The sequence below is a fragment of the Agelaius phoeniceus genome, chromosome 1, assembly GCF_051311805.1.
Source record: "Agelaius phoeniceus isolate bAgePho1 chromosome 1, bAgePho1.hap1, whole genome shotgun sequence".
NCBI lineage: Eukaryota > Metazoa > Chordata > Aves > Passeriformes > Icteridae > Agelaius > Agelaius phoeniceus.
In genome coordinates this window covers 143087434-143113458 of record NC_135265.1, presented here as the reverse complement: position 1 = coordinate 143113458, position 26025 = coordinate 143087434, and the positions used below count along the sequence as shown (strand labels likewise).

The 26025-nt window shown below is 42.0% G+C and overlaps 1 protein-coding gene across 1 annotated transcript; it reads left to right on the top strand.

The window, feature by feature from the left end:
* The first annotated feature begins 946 nt into the window (after positions 1-946).
* Positions 947-25453, top strand: ANXA13 (annexin A13). Its single transcript, XM_054643575.2, has 12 exons — positions 947-961; positions 2644-2718; positions 14025-14103; positions 16511-16605; positions 18259-18429; positions 19395-19428; positions 19510-19589; positions 20776-20844; positions 21055-21156; positions 23118-23193; positions 24031-24143; positions 25334-25453. The coding sequence occupies exons 1-12, from the start codon at positions 947-949 to the stop codon at positions 25451-25453; spliced, it is 1029 nt and encodes a 342-aa protein (XP_054499550.2).
* The last annotated feature ends 572 nt before the right edge of the window (positions 25454-26025 follow it).

Below are 26025 nucleotides of genomic sequence, written 5' to 3'. Positions count from 1 at the left end.
TCCACGGGCTGCAGGAGCATCTCTGCTCCTCCATGACCTCCACAGGCTGCAGGAGCATCTCTGCTCCTCCATAACCTCCACAGGCTGCAGGAGCATCTCCCATGACCTCCGTGCTCTCAGGGGCACAGCTGCCTCACCATGGGCTGCACCATGGGCTGCAGGGGAATCTCTGCAAGAGCACCTGGAGCACCTCCTGCTCCTCCTTCTCCACTGACCTGGGTGTCTGCAGGGCTGTTTCCTTCTCAGTTTTCTCATTCCACTCTCACAGCTTCTGCCCAGTAATTTTTGCCACTTGTTAAATATTATCACAGAGGCACCAGCAGCATCATTGGTGGGGCTCAATGTTGGTCTGGGGAAGGTTCATTTTAGAGTCAACTGGCCCTGGCTCTGTCCAGCATGGGGCAACCCCTGGTCTCTTTTCACAAAGGACACTCCTGAAATCCCCTGACTACCAAAACCTGATCACATAAACCAAATTAAAGCAGTGAGATTCTGTTCAAAATGTTTTGTAGGAGCTGAGGGTGCTCAGTGGCATATTGAATACTATTAAATTCCATAAGATCTGATATAAACTCTTCAAAGGAGGCATCTTTCTCTCTGTTTGGAAAGTTCATGTTGGGTGCTAGAAAATTTTTATGTTTTAAATCATTGTAATAACAATTAGATAAATCAGTATGTATAATATTGAGGCTTACATTGTGAAATCCTGATTTTCCTTAGAGAAAGCAGTCAGCTCCATGACACAACAGGATGTAATATTAGATAGGAGGGATAATAAAGCCACCATGTAATGATGAGTACACCCCACCTTGCAATGACTAGAATTTAAATAATGTCTGAAGTTATTGATTAACCCAGGTTTAAGTAGTATTTATCTTTTCCAACTGCATGCTTGTTTTATTGAAGAGCAGAGGAGTTGCACCTTCCACATTCAGGCTAAGCAAAAATGGGCAGTTCACATGTAAGTAGTTACTTAATTTGGATTGTCAAGAATGCAATGATTTCCTGGTTTTATTTTTGTCAATTTTCACTTTATATGGCATTAATACAGCTGCAAGTGAAGATTTAAACTCAAAATCTACTTTGTGGGGGAAACTTGTATGCAGCTGGTAACATTGCTTCATAACAGTACATGAATAATGAAATTATTACTGCCACACACAAGTCCTGAGTGCTTTAAAGCTCCTTGTGTCTTGAACAGGGCAGCACTTTCATTTGAGAAAAAGAAATGATGCACAGGATGTCATGGAAAAACTAATTTTAGCTAGTTTAGCGAATTTGTGTTGGAACATTCTGCACACTAAAATAATTCCCTAAAGAAATATGAAAAACTTCCTGTCTCAAAGGCCAATACTTTCAAAATTTGGGTGTTTCTCACAGAACAATAGGGACAGGAGTAGTCTTAAAGTGTAGTATTTACAGAAGGTCCCCATTAAAATCCAGGTGTCAGGCATCAAATTACTGTATGAGGTTTGACTGGGACAATTTTTGGTAACATTTGTCTGCATGAAGATATTTACCATCAAAATGACCTGATTGTCCAAAACTTCTGTGTGACAGCTCTGAATAATTAGTTCCTCTGCAAGTTAAGTAGCTTGTGCTGAGGAAGATGGGGGTCTTAGCTCCAATTTTGAAACTAGTGGATAAAAGCAGTGTTTATTCAGCAATGCATTTTCTCCTTGAATGCAGAATTCATGCAGTTTTGCAGTAGATATCAACAGAAGGCAACCTGCTTGCTGATACAGGCTAAAGTGAGTTTCTGTAAAGTTTATATTATCCTGTAACTATTTTTTAAATCCAAATCCAGCAAGGCCTGGAGACATGCCAAGGTTCTGATCCTTTTGGACCAGCTCCCCAGGACGTTTTCTTTGGCAGAGTGAGCAAGACACCCCATACCACCCATACACCCCATTTGCATAAAGCTCCAGCTCCAGATCCAAGGAGCTTTTTGTCTCCCTGTGAGTGGGATGATGGTCCCATCTCCACACCATCTTTTTGCAGTCTGGCTGTTTGCTAAGGGGAGAGGAGTGAGCAGATCAGCAGCACTGCCTGTGCCCTGCAGTTCCACCTGTGCCCAGGAGACACAGCCAAGGAGGCTCCTGCTGCACAGGACACACACATGCCATAGGCTGTCAGCAGGCATCTCCTGAGGGTCCTGGAGGGCCTTTCAGTGGACAGCACATGGAATGCAGTGCAGAGCAAACATATTCCATTCACATTTAAACTGTCCAGAGGGGGTGTATCCATGGTGTATCCATGGCAGGGGTGATCACAGACTGCAGCTCAGGCAGCTTCAGCAGGTGTGGGAGCTCCATGCTGGATTAGGTGGTTTGGATGTGGGTGCAGGACACCACAGTTGTGCTGCAGGCTACAGTGGGAACAGGGATCCCATGCTGGAAGAGAATCCTGTCATTCAGTCCAGACTCATCTGGGAATTGCATCTCTTTGTTGCTCCTAGAAAGTTACAAGTAATCTTGGAGAAATGGCTGCATCTGTGTCAGAGAACTGCTTCTGGAAGAGCAGAAAATAAAATAGAAGTTCTTGCCCGAGCTTTCCAGCTGCAGTTTGCTGTTTCTCCTAATGTCATGTTTTGTAACCAGAGGCTCATGAGTGTCTCATACATTGTGTTTTCTAAACCTCCAGAGCCAGACTTACAAACTCGCAGAGGATAGACGGAAACCAGCCGTAGGGGCTGCCAGTTTGTCAGCAGATGAGCCAGTAAGAACTTCTTTTGTGGAGGATGGAAGGGGCACTGTGGTGCTGCAGCACCTGCTGCTGTGGTTTATGGTGGCTTTGGGAGGCTCTGCAATGCACAGAGGCAGCTTCTCTTTTGTGGTCAATACTGGTGCTAGAAAGCTGGGTAAAAATGGCTTTTTTTCATTCTGTTGAATAATAAAACAACAGAATTTTATCCACTTTGAAATTTCAGAAGTTAAATTTTTATTTAATAGCTTCTGCTGGGAGAAATATAAAATGAATCATCTGTGTCAAATGAGGTATTTTATTTGGCTAAATGAGTTTAGGTTTTAAAACTTTTTTTAAACTATAATTTTTAAATTGAGTTCTCATTGAAAGCTAACCATTCTTCAGTGAAAAGCTTCCATTATGTAGATGTTAAAATTGAACTTTTCAGCTCTGTCAGAATGTCTCATTTTAAAATGGAGCTTTCATCAAAATTCATGTCTTCCTGAACATGTTACTTTGAATAAAAGTATCAAATGTTACTGAAAAAAATGCTTTCAGAAAAATTTTCCAACTAACCCCAAAGTGTACCTTTCTCTCAGAAACTGAGCTGCACCTGATGAACATTACAGCTCCAAATCTGCATATTTTCATCTGCTTTTTACTCTCTAAATTCGATCCAGAACTTTTTTCCTCCAATCAATGTTTTTTGATGCACATCCTTTGCAATTTAAAGTCTCTTAATTATTTTCTGTGTTTGCAGTCTTATATCAAGCTTATCTGTGCATCTGATGTCCTTAATATTAACAAATAGAGTCAATCCACCTGGAAATCTAGATAGCTGCTCTGCTATAAGGAAGATGCTTTGGGGACAATTTGGGAATAGCAACAATGCTTTTCATTCTATGATTTGAGAAGTTTGATTGATTTTTACTTATGTAAAATTGTGTAAATTTTTTTAAATCTTCTGTCTCTCAAAAATCCATGAAGACTGCATATGCACAATTCCATGGTGTTTGTGAGTTTAATTAACCTTGGGGTTGGGTGAGTTCTTTGGTTTGAATTCAAATTTGTTGAGATTCTCTGCAACAGCCTTGGCTTTCATCTTGTCATTGCAAAGCAGATGAAACCTTCTTCCAGGGAGGACTCTATAGTGTAAGGGGATGGCAGGTTGTTGTGGGCCATATGGTTTGGCAACTTGAAGGTCAAAAAAGTAAATATTACCTGGAGAACATATCTGCCCCAGGAGCCCTCTGGGGCATAAGCTCACAAAACTCACAAGGACTTCTCTGTTGCCTATAAACATTACTGTCCTTGTAGAAATGTTTCCCTAGTACAAGTATTACCATAGCATAATTTTATTATCTCATCACAAAGCTCCACAATTTCTCTTTGTTGCTTCCCCTGGCAGAGCAGTGCTCAGGGACAGGCGATTCTTGTTCAGCCCTGGCCATTAGCCCACAGTCAGCAGAAGACAGAAATAACTTCTTGTTTAGCTACCCCCCACTGCGGGAGATGTGTGGCAGATTCTTTTCATTTCCATGGTCTCTTATTATCCAGGAGATTTGCTGTTCCTTTTACATCTGAGACTGTCCTGTGAGTGCTGCTGTAGTAGATGTTAACAAGTGGCTACCCATGAAAAAATTACTATGCATTTGTGGCAAAAAAAATAAAACCCATCTGAAATATCAGAGTTGCTACATTTATGTTTTACATTATGTAAATAGGTCAAGTAGTTATGTTTTACAAAAACATTAAAAAAATCCAAAGTATCTGGACTCTAATTTTAGAGTTTAGAGTTTTAGAGTTTAGCTCTCTAGTTTTTATATACCCTACTAAGTTCTGTTGTTACTATTAAAGAAGTTTTTTTCACTAGACTGTCATCTCCATTAGGTGGGGTATTGGCACAAATCAGTTATGATATCTGGTAGCTCAAGCTTAGGTGCCTCAAAAGAGGGGCCCTGAACAAAGAAACCCCTTGGCAACTAAACCCTCTCAATCCAAACTCCCCATTCCTCATGCAACACTCCAGACCAAGGATAATATTAGGGGTCTTCTCCCTCAGTATTGGTTCACTGTTTTGTTACCAGGTGGTTGCTATGTGGTCATCTTCACATGCCCTGAGGTCAGTTTGGTGGGGGTTTTGGTAAGTTCTGTATCCCACTTTGGGGTATGGTTGTCACAGTTCATTACCACAATCAATGGGCTGTTCACTCTAGCCACTGATTTTTAAGTAATATTTAAGCTGCTAACTTTGTCTATTCTATGTCTATTCTATTACTAATGTTCTGGTTGTTCACATTTCACTACAATCAATCTGTACTGTTCTTAATATGAGATTATTAGCTCTGGATTTCTCTGTAATCCATCGTTGACTTACACAACATAGCCATATGGTTCAGATAAAGTTCAGTTTGTAGCTCCACAACTCTAACTATTATGTCAAGCAAGAAATTTGCTACTTTCAAATAATATAAAATTTTCAACAGTTGCTATCCAGAAAATGACTCTGTCTTTATTGTTGACTATGACTAGTGGCTGAAGCAATGGACAGCCCATTGATTGTGGTGTATGAACTGCTGCTTTAGGTGACTCAGCTGATCTGGGAGTATCTTGAAACTTCCTCCACCTCCTTCCTGTGAGGTAGAAAGGTGTTAGACACACAGACCTCCAAGTTCTGTAGGCACAGTTGGTTTGTTGGACACTAAACATGCATGTCTGTACAGTAACAGCACTTCTGTGTGTCTGTGAATGTACAGATGGTGTTTAGATAGAGTGTCTTGCAGAGATGTATTTTAGAAGCAATGAAGGGGCCAAAGGGTGAAGCATGTCCTCTTGGGGCTTCCCTGCTGGGCTGCAACATCCTTCAAGTTCTTTTCCCTTTAAATAACTGAGCTTTAAAATACATGGAAGGGTGAGCATGATGTTCCCAAGGATTGTGCCCATGGATTTCAGGCCTGTGTAGATGTTCTTAAGTCATGTTCACTTTCATGCTGTTATACACAAGAATTTACTTCAGTTCCATCAAGGTTAGCTCATCATAAGTCATCATAAATGAGGTGTCAAATTTTTAATAAGACATAAGAACACTTGAGTTAAAAATCTGGTATCTCAGCTGAAAAAAGAGGCAAAATATAGTGTTATCCAAGTCAGTAAAATATGGTCAATAAAATAAAAGGAGTCTACCCCCATCATAACAAAGAATTATTGCCAACTTGAAAAACTTGATTTATCTGTGGTGAATGAAGCCATTTGTTTGCATTTTGTATGGCTTCTATTTGCAAGATAAGTAATCAAGGGAAGTGATGTGAGGCATGACTCATGTCTAACCACAGGCATGGTGTCTGAAGATTTCCTGCATCCTTTCCTGCCTTGGCTTCAGCAGCCCCACCAGGTGAGTCAGGTCCTTGTCAGCCCCATGCCCCCTCTGCCAGCCCCATGCAGGTGCTGGGGCTCTCACACATCTCACAGGTGTCTCTATTTAAGCATCTGGATTGAGCCTTCTAAAAATAAAAGCTGCAGTTTTTCAGCTTTGGCATTCCCACTGCATGCTGCCCTGGTAGTTAATAGATTTTAAAAGTACTCTGTTAGCATGTTCCATCAGCCACAAAAAGTTTTGAAAACATTAAAACTGGACACTATCAAATTCAGCCATGAGAGAACCACCCCAAACTTAAATTTTTCTCTTAATTGTGGGTTTCTCTGTCATGGTGACGAGCATGAATAAATTGGATAAAAAAGCAATCATAGATGATATATTAACAGCTACTAGAAACAGTAGGGATTTTGTAGGAGAATGAGGGTTTTAATTTTGCAGTTTAAATAACTGTCAGGGAAATTATCTTCACTATTGCCACTTGTTTGTAATAGGAGAAAGTAACTGTGACTGTTTCTATTAGGATCTTGTTGTCACTGCAGGTTTAGTCCCAGATGTAGAAAATAAGGTTTGCACCTCTCAGTTTGGAAAGAGTAACAGAGTCATGGCAAAGGCTGTTGACTAATTCATAAAAGTTACACATATTTTATTATCCAGTATAGAATTCATATAGAAATTGTTTTGATCCTGATAGCACCAAACCATCAGGAACAAGCAAGCTGACAGTGTGTGTGGCTGTCATGCAGCTGTTAGACACAGAACAGCCACAAGGATTTGGGAGAATGACAGCCTGGCTGGCAGATAGCAGATGGCATTTGGAGACACTGATACCATTCTCTGAGCCGGCAAGGAGGCAGTTGGCAAATTTTCAGCTGCATATTGTGGTTGACAGAGAAAAATGCTCAAACAAATAAAAATGAGAGGTACATTTTACAAAACAGGTGAAGAAGGAACCTTGCAGACAAAAGGACACTTCTTAAGGTTGAACTTTGCCAATTCATTTGTCAAAAATGTGTTTGTCAACCCCACCTCTTTATGACCACAGCACAAACCCCAGTGCTTGCTGATACAGCCCTGCTGCCAACACACCATAGCTGTTTGCCTTTAGATGTTAGTGCCTGTTTTAGCTTTACATTTCAGAGAAGTTTCTACCTGAATGATTGAGCCTCAGAACTTGAACTTTACTGAAGAAGAGCTTGCAGAAGAATTCCTTACTTTGGTGGGAGGATGATAGGAGATAGTGAACACATCATCTGCTAATGATGAGATATCTGAGTGACCTTTCCCAGTTAGATGAGACTTGACCTTGCCTACCAGTAATTGGTCTTTGTTTCTTTTGCTTAGCTATTATATTAAAGAGCTGTAATATTTGGAAGTTTTTCTCATGGGAGTACTCACACACTGCAGTGAAATGGGCTTTATCTGCTTTTTTGCCCTTTCTGATTGGTGGTCTTGAGCCTTCTCAGCAGGTCAACCTTTTGTGACTGGGAATGTTTTAGTAAATCAGACTATGGAAGAAGTACAAATGTAGCATCATGTTTTCAGTCTGTCTTTGGAAGTAGATCAGGATCAAAATGCAGCAGCCTACTTCTGTGTTTGTTCTTGTGTTTTATTTTTCTCCAAGGATGGAAATGCTTGAGATGAGTGATGAGGCTTGGGTTGTCTTAAAGACTCTTCTGGGTGGGAGTTCAGAGTTTCTTCTGATAACAGGATGTTATCCTGATAACATGTGATGCACTAGAAGGGTTTAACCACAAGATCTAAGAACACATATCCTTTTCTTTTTTCCCTAGTCATTATTGTTAGTCTAGTTAAACCTGGATTCCAGCTGCATTATAGCTCATTAAAGACTTCTGCCAAGATAAATAATTAATCTTAAGTATATGTGTGTTTATAAAAAATTAATCATGTAGGTGCTGATTTGCCAAAAGCTGTCTTCTGTGACCCAAGTGTATTAGATACAGTTTAACCAATGAGATGCACACCCTGGTCCTGGTGTTTGTTACACTAACAGGGTGACTACATGGTTTGGAATATTTCCTTGTACATAGAGAAAATAAATTTCCTTCTCCACACAAAAGATAAAGACAGGAATCACAGAACTGGAAGGCATCTTGAGATGTCAACTCACTTAACCATTGCCTAGAGCAATAATTAAATGTCTGTGAAGAATAAGAAGCTCTGCCCAGACCAGTCCTAGCAGCTCTCACAGCACTGAGCTGGAGAGATGGTTCATTAGCTGGAGACTCCCCAGAGCTCTTTGAACTGGTGGCTCAGTGTTTGTGCATGGTGAGAACTGAGAAACCTCCACAGTTTCTCTAGCTTCCAATCTAGGCTGGGTTTCCAATTGTTTTGACTTGTTTTTCTGGTATTCCTGTCCTCACCTTTAGGACATTATGGCTTGTTTGGGACTTGGCTTCCCAAAGAAACAGGATGGAAGAGGATCCAAGATGCTGCAATATGGATATATCTGTTATCCTAGCTAAAAACATTGGAACCCACCAGACAACCTTAGATTAATTTACTAGCAAGGTGCTAATCTCAAAATTAGTAGTGCCTGTTATGTGTCTTGTAAATCTTAAGAACAGAGCAACTGTATTAGAAATCCCCTGAACAAAAGACTGAGGCATGAACTCAACCCTTCTAAGAGACCAGAGAATCCACACAGTGTTGGGCCATTGTGCTTGTGCCCATCACAGGAATTGTTTCAGCTGCAGTGAGCAGCTGAACCAAAATCAGGCAAACAGGAGCTCTAAATCTCTGGGAAATCAGGCAGAGAGGTTGTGGGTGCTCACGTGCTTGATAGAAAGGAAAGCTCAGGTTGATGCACATGGAACTAGTTTATGCCATTCTTTCTAAAACCTCATTTTTCTCCAATGCATTTTTTGAACATAATTAAATATGTTTGAAGAAGAAAAAGATGGGTGGAAAAACTCTGGCATGTTTGTGTAGCCCACCCCCAGTGCCCACTGGTGATGCTCCCAGGTATGTGAGAAAATTCACACCAGGTTGATGGGTGCAGACCCATAGGAGGCCACTGATGTCTGACAGGCAGCAGGCAGCTCACCCTGGGACATCTCAAAAGCATCAGAGACCTATGTTAGACAACTAAATACTGCCCTAAATTTTATTCCTGATCCCACTCAAGTGTATGAGTTAATGCTCTAAAGACCATGGCTGGGTCAGTCTGCCCTTTCTGTCTGCGGCCACTTTTAGATTTAATTTTTATTTCTTTTAAATAGCAGCCAAAGAGAAGCTTGAAGTTAGACATCTACTAAATAAAACACATAAATTGTACCTGGCAAAAATGAAGACTAGGGCAGGCACTCAGCATAACTGCATCAATCCAGCTCTTTTTAGAGCTTTGTCTACAGCTACTGGAGCTGATCTCATCTGCTCTGATCAGCAACCATGCTCCTCCTGGTTCTTCCCAGTGATCTTTTTTAAGGGTCTGTGCCTGCATTTATCCATGAACATCATCAGCATCAATCTCTTAGAGCTGCAGCAGGTGACCAGCACCCCGAGCAGCTGCTCCTTTCTTTGTTCTGACAGAACTCCTCCCTAAACCTGTTCCTGAGCAGCCTTGTGGCATCTGCATGAGATCATGGAAATGGAAAAATAGCTGTGATTGCTCAAGCTGTATTATCAACTGTTTTCAGAGAGCTGTTGTTGCTCTCTTTTGCAATACAGGAAACTACCTGACATGTTCATGGCAGCACTTCTGTTCTTTTCTACTGACAGATGAGCACTTTGTACCTATTGCAAACTTAATTGTCTGTAACCCAAGGAAAGCTCTAGATTTTAGGAGTGTCTGCAATGTATTGCAGCAACCTACCAGTGCCTCTCCTGATGCCTTGAATCCATCAGAGCTCTTGTTCCTCCACCCCCACTGGGTTTGCTGACCTTTGCTAAACTGTTTATTTGTGCTCCATAAGGGCTCCACATGCTGAAACATCAAAGAAAAATCTACAAAGCTTCTCTAAGCATTGCAGATCATCTTCAACTATAAACTCATCTTACAGCTCCCTAAAGTCAGATGTAAATTATAGTAGCAAAAACTACTTGTTGTGCTTTAAAACAAGTTAGAACAAAGCAAGTTAGTTTTAGATCTTTTATAAACTGTCCAGTTTAATATAAATAAATCTGTGGCAATTTTAGCCAAAGCTGCAGGGAAACAGGTTATTGTCTAAAACATGCTTGAGTGAGACATAAAACTATTCAGGATAAGAGAAAACAAGTTGACACAGGCCATAAATACAGCTATGCTGGAAGTGAAAAGAATATTTTTTACCATCAGAACTCTGGTCACATTAATTAATATAGAACTATAGGAGAGGAATGAGAAGAAAATTAAATAAATGAGTGGATGGAGCTGGACCAGTTTGTGAAAGCAAGTTCCCTTACACCCTAGCTTCAAAGTTGTTTGCAGTCTGTCCACCTGAAATATCAGACTCCACATCATGCTCCTACCAAATTTGCTAGAATACTTCTAAATCAGTGACTAATCTAATCTAATCTAATCTAATCTAGTGTTCTAACTCTAAAAAATAACTGCATTAAAGTGGTTCTGCCCATATTTTTAGAAGAAAAATTACTACAGGTTACAAATGGTATTAAACATCAATTGATTTTGCCATGTATCCCTTACAGGAAAACCCACCTGTGAAAATCCACAGGGTTAGGAGTACAGCTCTGAAACAGCTCTCCCTCTCCTGCATTGGGAAGCTGTGTCAGTGGGAAGGTCAAGGATGGGACTCAGCAAGTAGTGAATTTTAGCCAGTGCTTCTCAGCTGACCCAGGAGCTGGCTTTGACAGTCACCAATGTCAGATTTCCCTCTATAAAGATGATGCTGGTATTTCACACAGTACTAACAGAATTCTGTCCCCCAGGTGCATCATTTAATGATTTGCAGTGACTTTTTTAAAGACAGAGGCTTTAGCAGACTCAATAAATTCCTCTGGTGCTTTAAAACAAACATGTCCTGAACATTGAAACAGGCCTTCCTTCCTGCATTATTTTTGCCTTGAAAAGAAATGTTTCTGTGTTTATGTCTTTATGAATAATCATAAACCTACAATGTTATTTCAGTTTCTGGTGGTGCCATTTTCCTGCCTGCTGCACCTGTGCTCCACACAAACACAACACCTACAGTACCAGTTGTACCTAGGAGTGAGGGGCTCACTAAACCTGAGGATAACTGACCAGCCATCAAGGCACGAGAGAGCCAACCTAAATATATATGAAGAAGAAAAAAATGGGTGGAAAAACTCATGAGCTGGCCATGACCAGGTGTACCTGCAGTGGGTTAGGGCAGTGGGAGCTGCAGAGGCAGCACCAGCAGGAGAAGGGCAATTCCCACAGCCCAGCACTTCTGGTGGGCAAGGCAAGGCAAGGCACAGGACAAACCAGCTCCTGCCTTTGTGTGGTTGTGCAGGTGTTTCTGTGCAGGCTTAATGTCTGAGAAGTGGGAGACAATCCCAGATGAAGCCTTTTTCTTCTCACCACTGCACCTTCTGTCCCAGGTCACAAGGCAGTGAATGTGAAGCAATAGTTCTCAACTCCTATTGTTGCAGGGAATCTGAGAGTCTATAAATTAGAATAGCACTTGGATAACTACAAAGTAGTAAAATATCTACATTTGATATGTTAGCACTTTTCTCTGTATTTTGTGCTACAGAAATTTCTCCTTTTTTCTGTGTTTTCAGCTGCTTCTTTAGTCCTTTTGGTTTGCTTTGCAAACAACTCTAGAGCAACTTCAGTACTGGCTGCCTAACACAGGCAGCAAGATCTACCATAAGCACACTAACACTACAGAGCCAAAGGGTATTTCCCTGGAGCCTTCTCTTCTCCATGCTGAACAAGCCCAGCTCTCTCAGCCCATCAGTGCATTTCCTTTGTGCATGATGCCATTGAAGAAGCACCTACACTCTGCCAGAATAGAAAACTGTGACTGGAATTCATTTTGAATAGTTATCAGTGCATCTGCTTTCTAACTTTGTGGTTTTCCCTTTCCATTTTGACCCAAACTCCTGGGAAATTTGAAGATCATTAAATAAAATCTCCACTAGAAAATATTAGTTATGTATATGCAACTATTTCCATCTTGTTTGAAAGGTTTAGGAAAATTTGTGTGAGCATACAGTAGGATACATCTTTAAAAGCCACATTTGTCATAATGATGGGACAATCAAAGTGTTACCTTGTGCTGTAGGATGAAATTATTACATTGTTATTGTACCTCACTAATTGTTATAGTTGCAAAAATAACTTTGTGTTTCACCTACCATTAGCAGTAGGTCCTATCCTTGCTTCTAACTGCATTGGAAAAGCCAGGTACCTAAATGGCTTCAGTCAATCACAAAGGCACATTGGTAAAGCAGTGTAGGGACTGGATTTGAGCTTTCCTCCTTGAGAGCTGACCCTTTGCCTTTTGATAGAGGACCCCTTCAGCCAGAGTGGTAGCTCTTTCACCAGAACTAGTAGATGACAGCCTGAAACTTTTGAAGCATACTAACAAACAGACTTCCAGACTGTATCTATACTTGTAAATAAAACTTGTTGTTCTCTGGCCTGATGGGCATGTGGCAGAGCATGGCCCACAGCCATGTGCCTAAATTACCTTTATTCCACAAGCAGAATGATGTTGTGCCAAATGTCTTTCAGGAATGGCCTCTGCCCTGTGCTATCCCCAGAGACATGGAGGTTAATCAGCCATTTAACCTCTTCTGCTCCTCAGCAGGCTGGTGGCATTTTCAGAAGGGCTTAAAAGCAGACTGCCATGCCCTGCAGTATCACAACTCTTAATTAACAGTGGTGTGCCAGTGGCTGGCAGCCCTGCAAAGCCAGCAGCCAGATCCACATGTTGCTCTTTAAATGGAAATGCCAAAGCACTGCCAGTGCCCACCTAGACCCTGTGGTGTGCATACTGGCTTGTGCTGCTTGACTTAGGGGCCCAGAACCTCTGTTCTACTACTGTTTTAGTTTGGGCATTTAAAATATTTGAGTAATCGTGTTAGAGGAGCTGAAATTGTTGTTGTCATTATAGTCTCAGATAATTCTACTCTTTTCTGAGAAACAGCAGAGTGGAGGGTGTACCAGCATTGCAGCCCCTGTGACTCACAGCTTGGGAGATTACAGCTAACTCAGATCACAAGGAGCAGGCATGGTTTTCTGTTTACATTGATATGTCAGGCTGTAAACTGCTGCAATGGCTGTGGACTTTGAGTTATTATCTGTCCCTGTAAATTTAGCTTGAGGTAGCCACATGTATTATTTTGCCAAAATAAAAAAAATAAACAAAAATCACTTTCTCAGCAACAACGAAAAACCCCAGCTTTATCACAGTATGTATCTCCAATTATCTTGTTTGCATGAATGTATCAATACAAGAAAGGTTTTCAGGAGCAGTTTTTATCCAGATGGTTGGGAGTGTTCACAGTACTTAAAAATGTACTACAGAGATAGTTCCTGATTCTGCTAAGGTGTTTGTATTGGCCTGCTGTTAAAGTGGTACAAACCAATAATATTTGATCTGGCATAAAGATGCTAGTATGAAGTTATTATCCTTAAATTCTTTGAATAAGCCATAACTGGCAGAACAAAGTTCTATAGGTCATGTGTGTCATATGGTGACATGTTATGTAGGGTACATACACATGCATACATACATATATATATATTTATTTATTTATTTATTTATTTATTTATTTATATTTATATGGTGACAAAGTTATATAGACCACTGTGGTTTTTATGTGGTGACAGCAATTTGTGGATCCATTCCAGGAACCTTAGGGATAGATACAGTATTTCAGCAAAGCCCAGCCTGAACTTCAAGGTTTTGATGGTGTGAACAAAGATTAAGCAAGGACCTGGCCCCAGCTGCTGTCATTCTAATGCAGAATTGTTTCCCATGTTTTTCCCATGTGTTTCCCATGTTTCTGCTGTGTCTCTGTCTCTTCCCAGTCAGCCCACAAGCACCACCATCACGGCTCTGATGCAGAGAAAGATGCCAAGAAAATTCACAGTGCCTGCAAAGGAGCAGGTAAGAAAGACTTTTGTAGATTTTTGGACTTTGTGCCAAGGGCAGATCAATATTATAGAAAGCATATACATGAACTTAGGCAAACCAACTGTTCCAGCCAGTTTTAGGTAATCTTTATGCTCTCTGTCAAATACTGACTCAAAGAACATTCACACCCATGAAGATAAATGGGAAGGGAAGCCAGCCTGCTCCTCAAAGACTGGTAAGATCTAGCTTGATAATTGCATGTCTTCAGAGCATTAGGGTAAACATGGTATTTGTTCCCTGTGGCAGGAACATCAAGCTGCCAAGATTAATTTGATAGTCACAGGGTCTAGCTAGTCAGGTTAGATTAAGGTCATGGTTAGATATCCTTTCTCAGGCCTCCAGGGACCAGCAAAGAACATCATCACCTCCATATTTCATCAGAGCCCACTGCAGCTCCATCAGCTGAAAGGAATTTACAGTGATTTCAACCTTCACCAGTGATTTTTAACTGAAAATAACTGTCCCTCACCATCTTCTGAGGCAGTTTGAAGTAAGCCTGACTGCATTGATGTGAATGAGGAATGCATAGTGTTTCACGGGATCCTAAGGTCCATGGAGGTGACAATGTTCAGTAAAGGAAGAACATCCAGGCAGCACACAAGATCAATAAGTTATTAATTCACTCCAGTTATTTGCACAGTTAATATGTATTTAAGCATTTCTTCCTGGTATAGCACTGACATGCAGAATCAGCTAGTGAAGTGTTGAGTTTTAGGAACTGTTCCTGTCTTACCAAGTGAGCCCTCTCATGACAATTGCCAGAGGACTCTCCTAACTGAGAGTTTAACCCAATGTTATCAAATAGGAATACAATTCCTTCTAAAATTGGACCATGCCTTCTGCCTTGGATCTAAGCAGGAAGAACTGGGCAAGATGCCCTAAAGTTGTCCTCCATGTACCTGGTGGTAATAGAGGCATGAAAACATATCAGCTGTTGCTGAATACCAGTATAATTTGTGTCTTTATCCTTTGTGCTGGTTGCTACTCAGAAACCCTTGTCGGTTCCTGCTCCTAAAAGCCTGAGATGAGGCACAGCACAAAGCCCAGAGATGGCCACACAAAGGCATCAGATGGCAGAGCTCAAGGAGAGCGTGGGGCAGTGACCACCGCAGGATGTGTGGGCATCAGCAGACCTGGCAAATGTCTTGATGCCTTTGGTCTGCCATCCTGTGGGCATCTGGGCAGTTCCCATCACAAGCTGGGTCATGTGTCTGTCCTGGCTCACATTCTCCATTTCTCGTCATGAAGAAATAATGCCCGAGTCCATCTGCTGGCCCTCAGATGGAAGTGCACAGGATCCCTGTGCTAGTGCCACAGCTGCCCTGTTGTGTCCTTTGTACATCCAGGTAACACCAGGAGCCCTGTGCTAGTGTCACAGCTGCCCTGTTGTGTCCTTTGTACATCCAGGTAACACCAGGAGCCCTGTCCTAGTGTCACAGCTGCCCTGTTGTGTCCTTTGTACATCCAGGTAACACCAGGATCCCTGTGCTAGTGCCACAGCTGCCCTGTTGTGTCCTTTGTTCATCCAGGTATCATCACTGTGGTCCTGTCTCTTTTTAGCTGTAACAAATGCCTTCCAGCAGCTCTGTTTAGTGCAAACATCTATTTATATGGCAGAGGGCAGCAGAAGTGCAAGAGCAAGGTTACTGCCTTTAGGAAGCTTTTTCAATCCATTGCATAAGTCAGAGCTCAAAGCTGAGTGAGGGCTTTTCCCCTGGAAGGGAGCTGCATGTCCAGCTCCCCTCTGTGATGGGCAGCACAGCAGCTGCATCTCTTTGGGCATCCCACACTCCCACTTCACTCTGATTTTTGCCAAGCAAAACAGCATTGGCAGAGACTGAGACCATTCAGGCTGGTTCCAGGTCCTTTTTCCTGACTCCATTCAGCAAAATTAAAACCAATTTTTTACAGGCTGTACATCCAGGCTTCAGGTTAATGAGCTGATTCAAACACATCCTTGCCTGCCTGGCCTCTTGCCCCACTGCCCTCACTCTGTTGTGCCAGCACAGCATTCATGCCATAACAAACTGGATCTGTGGCTGATCCCTTGGGACTGCTCAAACAAGCATTGTCACCAAAAACATGCATGTCAGCCTGTGGGCACTGACATAACCCTGATTGTAGGAGCAGTGTCTGCCCTTCTCAAACAGAAGACTCAATTTCTTTGCTATTAACTGCATGAGATGGTGAAATTTTATTTTATTGAACATTGTAGACTACAGTTTAAATTATCCTCAAAAGAATCTTAAATGCTACAAATCCTAAAGGTGGAACCGCTGGGGATATATGTACAGGAATTTTTTCTCTTTAGAGGCCACATTTTCTTTCCTCTGTATTAGATTGCTGATTATAAAATCCCTATGCACAACTTCTTTTTCAGGAACCAATGAAAAAAAAATTATTGAAGTCTTATCAAGTCGAACATCGGAGCAGAGACAACAAATAAAGCAGAAGTACAAGGATTTGTATAGCAAGGTATTTTGAAAAAAGGGGCCTCTCTGTTTGAAACCACTACCTCTGAAAATACAGCCTACAGGCCTCTGCTTTTGAAAATATCAAGGGCATAGTGCATTTAAGGAGGACACCAGTTACTTTCTGATTCAGCAATTTATTTTATCTCCTAAAATACTGATTATACTTCTAATTTTAGGCCTCAGAATCTTCTTGAAGTCAGCCTTAACCAGATCAGAGCATTTTAATCAAAGCTGGGAGAGCTAGAAAATAATTCATAACTGAAATAGAAAATATTTCAGCTTGTGTTCATCTTCAGCACATTCAGAAAAATAAGTTAATGTAAAAGGGAAATTATAAGTCAGAGTCCCACTTAGACCAGATGCAAATTCATACAAACTATTTGATTTCACACAACTTTATATTTATTGAGTTTAATAGAAGAATTTAATAGAAGTTTAATTGATTTCTTCCAATCATGAAGTAGAACATGTTGCAAAACTAAGAAATTTCATTGGGCACTTGATTTCTGCAGGAGGCATAAACTGCCTTAATGATTTTGTGTGTATGAAAAATAAAGCTTCTAAAATATTGTTTCAGTAAACACCTGAATCCTGCAGACTTTTTTATTAAACTGGTATTTTCTTAGTGTCTGCTTGCTCATTAATAACTGTCAATAAGAGAGTCAGCACAGAAGATGAATGAAAGCCTTCTATATGTAAAATTTACAGAAAGCATGATACAGATTTTGGTTACATAAATACTATAGATGTTGTTCTAGAATGAGAGTTAATACATATAGGCATTAGAAATTATCAAATGCCATGAAACATCACAGTGGCATCAGCTCATAGCAACCCTTCTGCTCTCCTGGGCAGCCTGAATCTCCTGGGAAGGAGGCACAAGTGGTACCATCTCCCTCCTGCTGCTCCAGGAACTTGCAGCATTTGTGGGGTGTGTGCTGAAACTGCTCCAGCACAGATGGCAGCCTCTGACTTGAGCAGTTGAGTGTTCATGTGCAGTTGTGCAAGCAGGAACTTGAGAATTATAGAGCTGGATTTCTCATTCAGTGTTCTGACCTTGTCAAGCTTCCCTAGTGCAGGAGATAACTGCAGACAGGAGTTCCAATGCACCCTCAGCTGGCATCCTCAGCATGCACTAGCCAGCTCTCCTCCAGGGTCCTACTGAATTTTGATTTAAGGTTGATGTGGGTATGTGTGTGTAAAAATGCTCTTGCTTGGCACAAAAGCACCTTGCAGAAACCTGCTGCTTTTTCCAGTAAGTCAGTTTTAACCAAAACTGACAGAAAGGTTTTTAGTTTGATCCCCTGTGTGGCAGCTCTTTCAAAGGAGGAAGCTTCTGTATTTTATTTGGGAGTAAACTGTTAAGTTTTCAAAACACTATTTTGCATTTATTTACACAAGTAAGAGTCATAACTGGGCTGATATTGGCTGGTATTTGAAGATGGGACAATCATTTCAGTCAATCTGAAGCCAAATCTTTAGGTATTTTACTTTGTAAAAAAAAAAAAAGTCTGTATTTTAAGGCCCTTAAAAAATTGTTTTGTCCCTTTTTGGCAGAGAAGGAGCTTTTAAGTCATTAGATTCCCTGAAACAAATTAAGAAATCCTCTAATCTCACCTCAGCTTTTGCACTAACCCTCCTGACGTCCCCACAGGAGATGGAAGAGGACCTGAAAGCAGACCTGAGTGGGAATTTTGAGAAGGCTGTGCTGGCTTTGCTGGACTTGCCCTGCGAGTACGAGGCCCGAGAGCTTCGGAGGGCGATGAAGGGAGCGGGGACGGACGAGTCGCTGCTGATTGAGATCCTCTGCACTCGGAGCAACAAGGTCAGGGCACCACCTTGTGGGACCTGCCTTGGGCAGCAGGGCAAGGAGCTCACCAACAGCATTCCTGCAATGGGGATCAGTCCAGCTCCTGTGGCTCTTGCCAGTGTTTGCAGCAGTAAGATTGCCATACTAGAGCTGAAACTCCAACAGGAGCTAAGACCAATAAAATTCACATTCCTTCCTTTATCCTACTCCTACCTGCCTTGGATGGCACGGGGGCAGCACTGGTGAGAATAATCCCTGGATACATGTTCAAGGGCAGCCTTGGCACTGCTCTGGTGGTTCAGAGGCACAGGAACATGATCCTTGTGAAAAAAAGAAATAGTTAACTCTTGCCTAAATGCAGGGAAAACCAGAGGGACACCTGCATGAATCAGGCACCTCTCAAAGCACTGTCCTCAACGAGGACTGGGAATTCACAGCTTCTCCCTCCCCTGTGGCTGCTGCACTTCTCACTCTGGTATTTTCTGGGTCCCTTAGGGCAGGAAGGAAATGATGAATCTGACTCTATGTTCTTAGAAGGCTAATTTACTATATTATGATTTTATATCAAAAAACACTATATTAAAACTATGCTAAAGAATAGAGAAAAGATACAGACAGAAGGCTAAAAGATAATAATAAAAAACTTGTGACTCCTTCCAGAGTACTGACACAGCTTGACTGTGATTGGTCATTAAGTTAAAACAATTCACATACTGGATAAAGACTCTCCAACTACATTCCAAAGCAGCAAAACACAGGAGAAGTAAATGAAATAATATTGTTTTCCTTTTTCTGTGAGACTTCTCAGCTTCCCAGGAGAAGAGTCCTGGGTAAGGGGATTTTTCAGAAAATGTGACAGTGACATCACACACTACAGGCATGGTGCTGACTTGCTGGTGTTTTGTTTGCTCATTTACTTATTATTTATTTATTTATTTATTTATTTATTTAATTTTTACTTTATTTTTTTGTTTTCCTAGGAAATTGTAAACATAAAGGAGGCCTACAAGCGTTGTAAGTAGTTTTATCTTTCAAACGCCTTCATTTAAAACCTTTCTCACTGGTTTAACTCTCATAGATTTTGTTTCTTCCCAGTGTTTGACAGGGATCTGGAGTCTGATGTTAAAAGTGACACCAGTGGCTCCCTACAGAAGATATTAGTCATGGTGCTAGAGGTGAGGCTGGGGACTTTCCTCTTATGCAGCTGCCTGACAGAGATATTCCCTTTTTTCCCTGAGTAACCATAAGAAGTATTGTCTGGCAGTTATAATAATGCAGTTATGATATGTAATATATGAATGAGGTAATTACAGTAAACAAAGGCATTCTTCAGTATAAGAGCCTTTCATATCTATGGCTTTTTAATATGTACCATTTTTGTTTATGAAACCACAGATAATTTTATCAATATTGATACTTTGAAAATAACAGGATTGTTTTACTGTTATTTATACCATGGTAAAGGCTAGAATACTCATTTTGAGGCTAGAATACTCATACTTTGAGGTCATGGCCCCATTATTCTGAATTTTTGCCTTAGACCACTAAATCTTATTTCCATCTCAGCTAAGGATTCCAGAATTCAGAGACAGAACAACTAAGAAAGAGATTGCTGTTCTGTTAGTTTTTCATTCATCAAAAAAAAAGCTTATTTTCCATTAGAATACATTTTATTTTAAACCCTTTTCATGAAATAAAGCGAAAAATCAACACCTTCATAAAGACACATTATAACTAAGAAAAATAGGAGCACATTGAGAAATGCAATGTGGTGGTCAGTCTGATCTGACAGCCCTGGGAAATGAAAAGACTGAATAAATAAAAGAAGCTTTAAAGACATAACAGTCACATCACTAAATACACCACAGTTTAGATTCTCATTCTGGGAAGCATTGGTGTAGCTCTTTCCAACATCCTGTATACTTTCAGGAGTGGCAAATACATTTATTGCTTTTTTTTGTTTTTCATCGATAATTTCTCCCAGGGATGGCAGTGCTGGTGAATGCTCAGAGTACATAGGTCAGTCAGGAAAACATTTCACAGTCACCAGGGCATATCCAGCCCTGTGAAAAGCATCAGCACTTCACTGCAGGTACTGGGCACCTTCCTGCTCCAGGGGCAGCAGCGTTGCCATCTCGTTAGGGCTCAGCACACAGCACATAAAGCTGGGGACAAACCCCACACGAAGGGTTCAGCAAACCCGGGGGTCCCACCGTGCCCATCCCCGGGCTCGTGTCAGCAGATGGCAGCAAAACCCCAACCCAAAAATCTGTCAGGGCCAGAGATACACAAATATCTGTGAGCTGAAAGGAAACCAGCTCTTGGTTGGGTGTTTTTTTACAGTTATCTCCTTTTCTGCAGGCAACCCGAGATGAGACCCAGCAGGTCAATGCAGAGCTTGCTGAGCAAGATGCCTCAGATCTGTACAAAGTAAGTGCAGTTGTGCAAAAATCCCTTTTTATCCCGTGCTGCACAGCAAGGGCTACCTCAGGGGGACTGAACAAACCAAGCACACGGGCAATGGCAACACAAAGAGAGGAGCAAGGGGAGCATGGGCTGGAGGATCCAGGGTTGTGGCTGACTTCATGTCTCTACTGTGTATGAACAACTGCTTCCAGAAAATAACATGTGCTTTTGAAGGCAGGAGAAGGCCGCTGGGGAACAGAGGAGCTGGCTTTCAATGAGGTCCTAGCAAAGAGAAGCTATAGCCAGCTGAGAGCTACTTTTCAAGCCTATGAAAAGGTGAGTTTATCTTCTGCAATGGGGGTTGCATAGGCCGTGACATATAGGTGCAGACCCTACAATGACATGTAATGATCTGAAGAGCCTTTTCCAACCTAAATGATTCTATGTAGAGTGGACAATCCTTTATCTGCCATTTTGTAACTTCTTGAATGCTTTAAGAATGTTGGAAAACATATTTATACAACTGTGTCCTGAGCATACAGAAATAGGTGATTTACAGGAGAAGCTTTATCTTCTGCCAGTGAAGATCCCATTCCCCTTCATAACCTACACAATACTCAGCCAAATAAATGTCACCAATGTCTGCTCCTTCCCACAGCTGCAGGACAGTGTACCCCCTGCTCCTGCAGCAAAAGGACAGGTTCACAAACTCCTGCCTTGAAGGAAAGATTTGCTTTTCTGGTGTTTTCTTCTCCTTCTCCTAAACAGAGCCTGGCATGGTGTCTCCTCCTGTTCTACCACTTCAACACACTCATATTGGCTGAGGAGAAGTTTATCTCCAGCCTTTTCCTCTCTGCCCACACTGGACAGATGGCCTGTGCAGGTGCTTTGCTGTGCTTTCCCCTGTCTCCAAGCATAAGGCAAAGGAGGCAGCAGGATCCTGGCTATTTAGTACTTTTCCCTGTGTCACCCAGCAGGGACATTTTACTCATGCCTGGGCCTGAACCTGACCTGATATGGAGATATCTTGCTAGGAAATTACCTCTGAAAGTCAAAGCAATGGGAGATCCAAGATCCTTCTCCTAGCAGCAAGGTGGAAGCTCAGCAGTGATATCTCAGGAAAGAGTCTCCCTCCAGCCTCTGGCTCACAGTCCTGAACTTCCCTGGGAAGACTCTGAGTTCATCAGAAAACTGTAGCCTCAGGCACTGAAGATGGAAAGAGCTCAAGTCAAAGCCATGTTTCAATGTCAACATAATAAGGAACCAATAGCTACAAAAACGTTTGCAGCTTAATCCAAGTTTGGGGCTGCTGCTGGCAGAAGAACAAACCCAGTCACAAACTGATACTCTCTCCCTTGGAGTGGCCCAAACCCTGGGGATTCAGTTAAATGCTCAATAGCCAAACTACCTTGGCCTTTGATTCCTTAAGCCAAGCAGATCTGTTTGCTCAAACCAATCCACCACATCCTGCCTGGCTGCACTCAAAGTAGGCCAAGATTAGAGCCAAAATCTTGCAAACATGCCCTTCTCTTCAGCTGGAGAGATACATAGGGTAAGATCTAAACCAGGTTGGTGCTCTGCAGAGCTTAAGCCATAAAGCCTCATGTGGTGCCCTTGCTGCCTTGCACACACAATCTCCCAGCTCTGACCTAAAAGTCAGAGTCTTGAAACTTGCAGGGACATCCTGATGCTCAAAGTAAAAGTGCAAAGAGCAAAATAAAAGTCTTTGACGTTCCTGAAGTTCACAAAAGTCAGGGTAAACTCTGTTTTGAAGAGACAGTCTGCTTGTCCAATTCCCTACAGAATAATACAAAAACTCTGAGACAACAGTGGTGCTTGTAAACTTAGCCTGGGAAGCCAAAGACAATAAGTAACAGAACTTCAGAGAGTTGGTAAAGCTCCAAAAATTATCTTATTTATGTGGGAGCCATCCAGAGCCTTTGAGAGAGGGTCTAGAGAAAGCTTGAACAGTTTCTGCTGACCAGGGGTCACTCAAGAAGAAGCTGCAGCTTCTTTGTCCCAGAGGCTGTCAGATACCTGGGACTGCCTGATGGAGATGATCCATCCCTTAACCACTGGGCCTTACCTGGCTGCACAGACCTTCTCTTGTGGATCACAATGGATCTGTGAGAATTTATGCCAGAGGAGAACTTCATCTACCTCGAATTACTCCTTTGGAAAGGCTCTAAAGGATCTGGAATGACCTTTTGCCATTTGGGTCCTGAATCTGATGCTGTTTTGACAGTGGGAAGAAATGTACAGACAGAAGCTCTTATGGCTCCTTTTTCTTCTCATAGGTGTGTGGGAAGGACATAGAAGAATCCATTAAAAGTGAAACCTCTGGAGATCTGAAGAAGGCTTATCTGACTCTAGGTAAAAAGCAAGAGTTTCAAGACCTTTCTTTTCTAGTTCTTGCTGTCACCTGACATTGATTGTTGGGGGTCTGTGTACAGCCTGGCAACAGCCATTGAGCTACCCCTAAACTGAGCTAACATATCTGCCAGGGAAAAAATAGACAATTTCCAGTAGTGATTGGGACTCTTTGGTTTTAAAACTAAAACTTGCCAGACACAGCTCCTTTCCACAGGAAAAGCTGAATTTTTTTCCCTCTAACACAGGGTAGCCACCTCCAAGCTGCCCCTGGGACAATGGCTGGTGATAACTTCCAGCAGATGCTTGGGCACCATGAGAAGTGCACTAGCCAGCCACCACAAAAATGTACAGGGTCCTAGACAGCAAGTTAGCACTAGAGTTGACCAGTATTTAAACCTGTGCCCTGTCCCACTGTATTGCTGTTACCCATCTGGATTAAGGCTCTCACAGATTTCCTCCTGTGATCTGCAGAGTGAGCAGGTGTAAATAGCTAAATAAACTATTTAGTGCAATACAACAGGCAGCTACCCCAAGAATGGGTGGGCAAGAGGAACCTCATGAGGGCATGGGGTTTCTCATTTATGTAATTTTCACTGTGGAATGTCTGAGTACTCAGTGCTAGTAATCTCTTGTGGAAAAATGGACATCTCCATTCATACTCCAAGATTTCTCCTTGCATACTGATAGGGGATCAGTCTCAGAATAAAAGCCCTGCCAGCTCATGTGTCTATGCTTAAACACTAGAGTTTCCTTTTCTTACTTATTTAATTCTGCTTGAAGTTGTATCACAAACTGTAAATGTACAAGTATAATGAGGCCTCTTACTGTTTTCTTTAGTCAGCTGTGCCAAAGACTGCCCAGGTTACTTTGCCACACTTTTGCACAAGTCGATGAAAGGAGCTGGGACTGATGAAGAGACCTTGATTCGCATCCTTGTGACCAGGGCTGAGGTAGGGTACCCTGTGTCCTGTAACTGCTCACATCAGCTCTAGGAGAACACAAATGTAGAGGGTATGGAGTGAGTCCTGGTAGATCATGTGCTCAGCAAACCCTTTTCAGCCCAGTGACATCAGTGGTCACACTCTGCTTCTGTACCCAGGCACCTCTAATTTTGATATTGCATCTATTTCTGTTTTCAAAGGAACTAAACCAGGAAGCATGTAGGCAATTTCAAGTGTAGTCAACTGTACCTGGTTAAAACCAGCCCATGGGGAGGTCTGGCCCCAGTAGGATGTGTAGAAGTAATTCCTAGTTAATTAATGATAAAGCAGCAGTTTCCAATTTGAGAATTGCTTATAAACATATGTTGCCAATTTTCTCTGATTCCAGCTGGGAAAAACAGATGGGGAGGAGGGAAGAGAAATAAAAAGCCAAAGGAGTTAACTGTCATTTTAAGAAGCACAAAACCTCATGAGACATTTGAGATATTTAAGCACAATCTTTAAGTATTCCTTTTAAGCTGTGTAGGTTGTAACCCCAGGGCTGTTTCAATCAACACAGAGGAGGAGCCTCTCACAGGCATGAGGAAAGCATATTTCTCAATGATCCACAGTGAGAAAAATTAGGCTCCAGCATATTGTCTCTATTAAGACACAGTCCAGTCATTATAACATTTAAAACCCACTGCGATAAAGATCAGACCTGTGCAATAGGTGCCTTTTTACAGGACAGCTCCAGATAAGGAGTTTGTTTCTCCCCCAGCAGTAACCAGAAAATTACTTCTCTGGGTGGAACAACACTCTTTTTTAGCCATACTCCTGGAACATCCCTCTTTCCCTGTTTGCCACCAGGGGATGGCCTCAGGAGCTCACATCATTCCTGTGTGAGTTTCTCCAGTACCAAGGCTGTGCTGGCACAGCACCATTGGGCAGAGATTGTCCCAGCCTTGGCATAACTTTCCATGCAGGCCTTCTTCACAGTTAGCATCCCCTCACCACCATCTGACATGGACTTACCTCGAATTCAAATGTTAAGCTCAAAGTCCTCCAAGAGTTTTAGACCTCCTGCATTCTCCTCTCCTACTCCCACTCGGTGTGGTGGGCCTTGAATCAGACCCCAGGGGTGCTGGCAGGGGCAGGGGCAGGGCAGGTTACTCAAAGCATTCACCACTCTTCTAAAGAGGCTTTTGGTGTCTCCTCAGAGCGACCTGCCAGCAATAAAGGAGAAGTTCCAGCAGATGTACAAGAAGCCGTTAGCTGAAGCTGTCCACTCTGACACCTCTGGGGACTTCAGAAAGTTGCTGCTGGCAATTTTGCACTAAAAGCCCATCAAGAATGAAGAGGCATGCTGAGCAGCCATCTCTTGATTAGCTTCCAAAAAACCATCCAAAAATGTGGCATTAGCACAAAGAAAAAAATCCAATTTATTTTCTTCCCAGCTGGGAAATATGTTGCCAAGTAATGTTGGACGTGAAGTTTATGTTATGGCTGTCTTGCCAAATACCCTTGAGCAATAAAGACATGTTGAAAAAACTAGATATAAATTGACCTCTTTGTGTTTGCATATGTGGAGGAATCTCCTGTCATTGTTTCTTCTGGGTAGATTTTCTCTCATTCTGAAGATTATCTCTGCCCTTTCCTAATTCAATGACTGTCATGTCATGCCATTACAGTCCTGCCAAGAGACAATGAATAGTAATTTCTTCTCAGCTCATTATCACAGCTCTTTAAAAAACCGGAGGGCTGTGAATTAATGATTTAAGTCAGACCCTGATTAAAGTCCTGCTGTCAACAGGGAAGGCCAGAGTGATTTCCCTATCTTTGAGTTGCCCTCTCAGCAGTCACCCCCTAAATTATCCCATGAAGGAGAGAAAGGCTTACAGTCCTCACCAGC

Excerpts from the sequence above, each read along its gene's own strand:
- ANXA13 (XM_054643575.2), top strand. Across the intron at positions 16,606-18,258 it reads ACAAGGATTTGTATAGCAAG|GAGATGGAAGAGGACCTGAA; the intron begins GTATTTTGAAAA and ends ACGTCCCCACAG. Across the intron at positions 19,429-19,509 it reads AAAGGAGGCCTACAAGCGTT|TGTTTGACAGGGATCTGGAG; the intron begins GTAAGTAGTTTT and ends GTTTCTTCCCAG.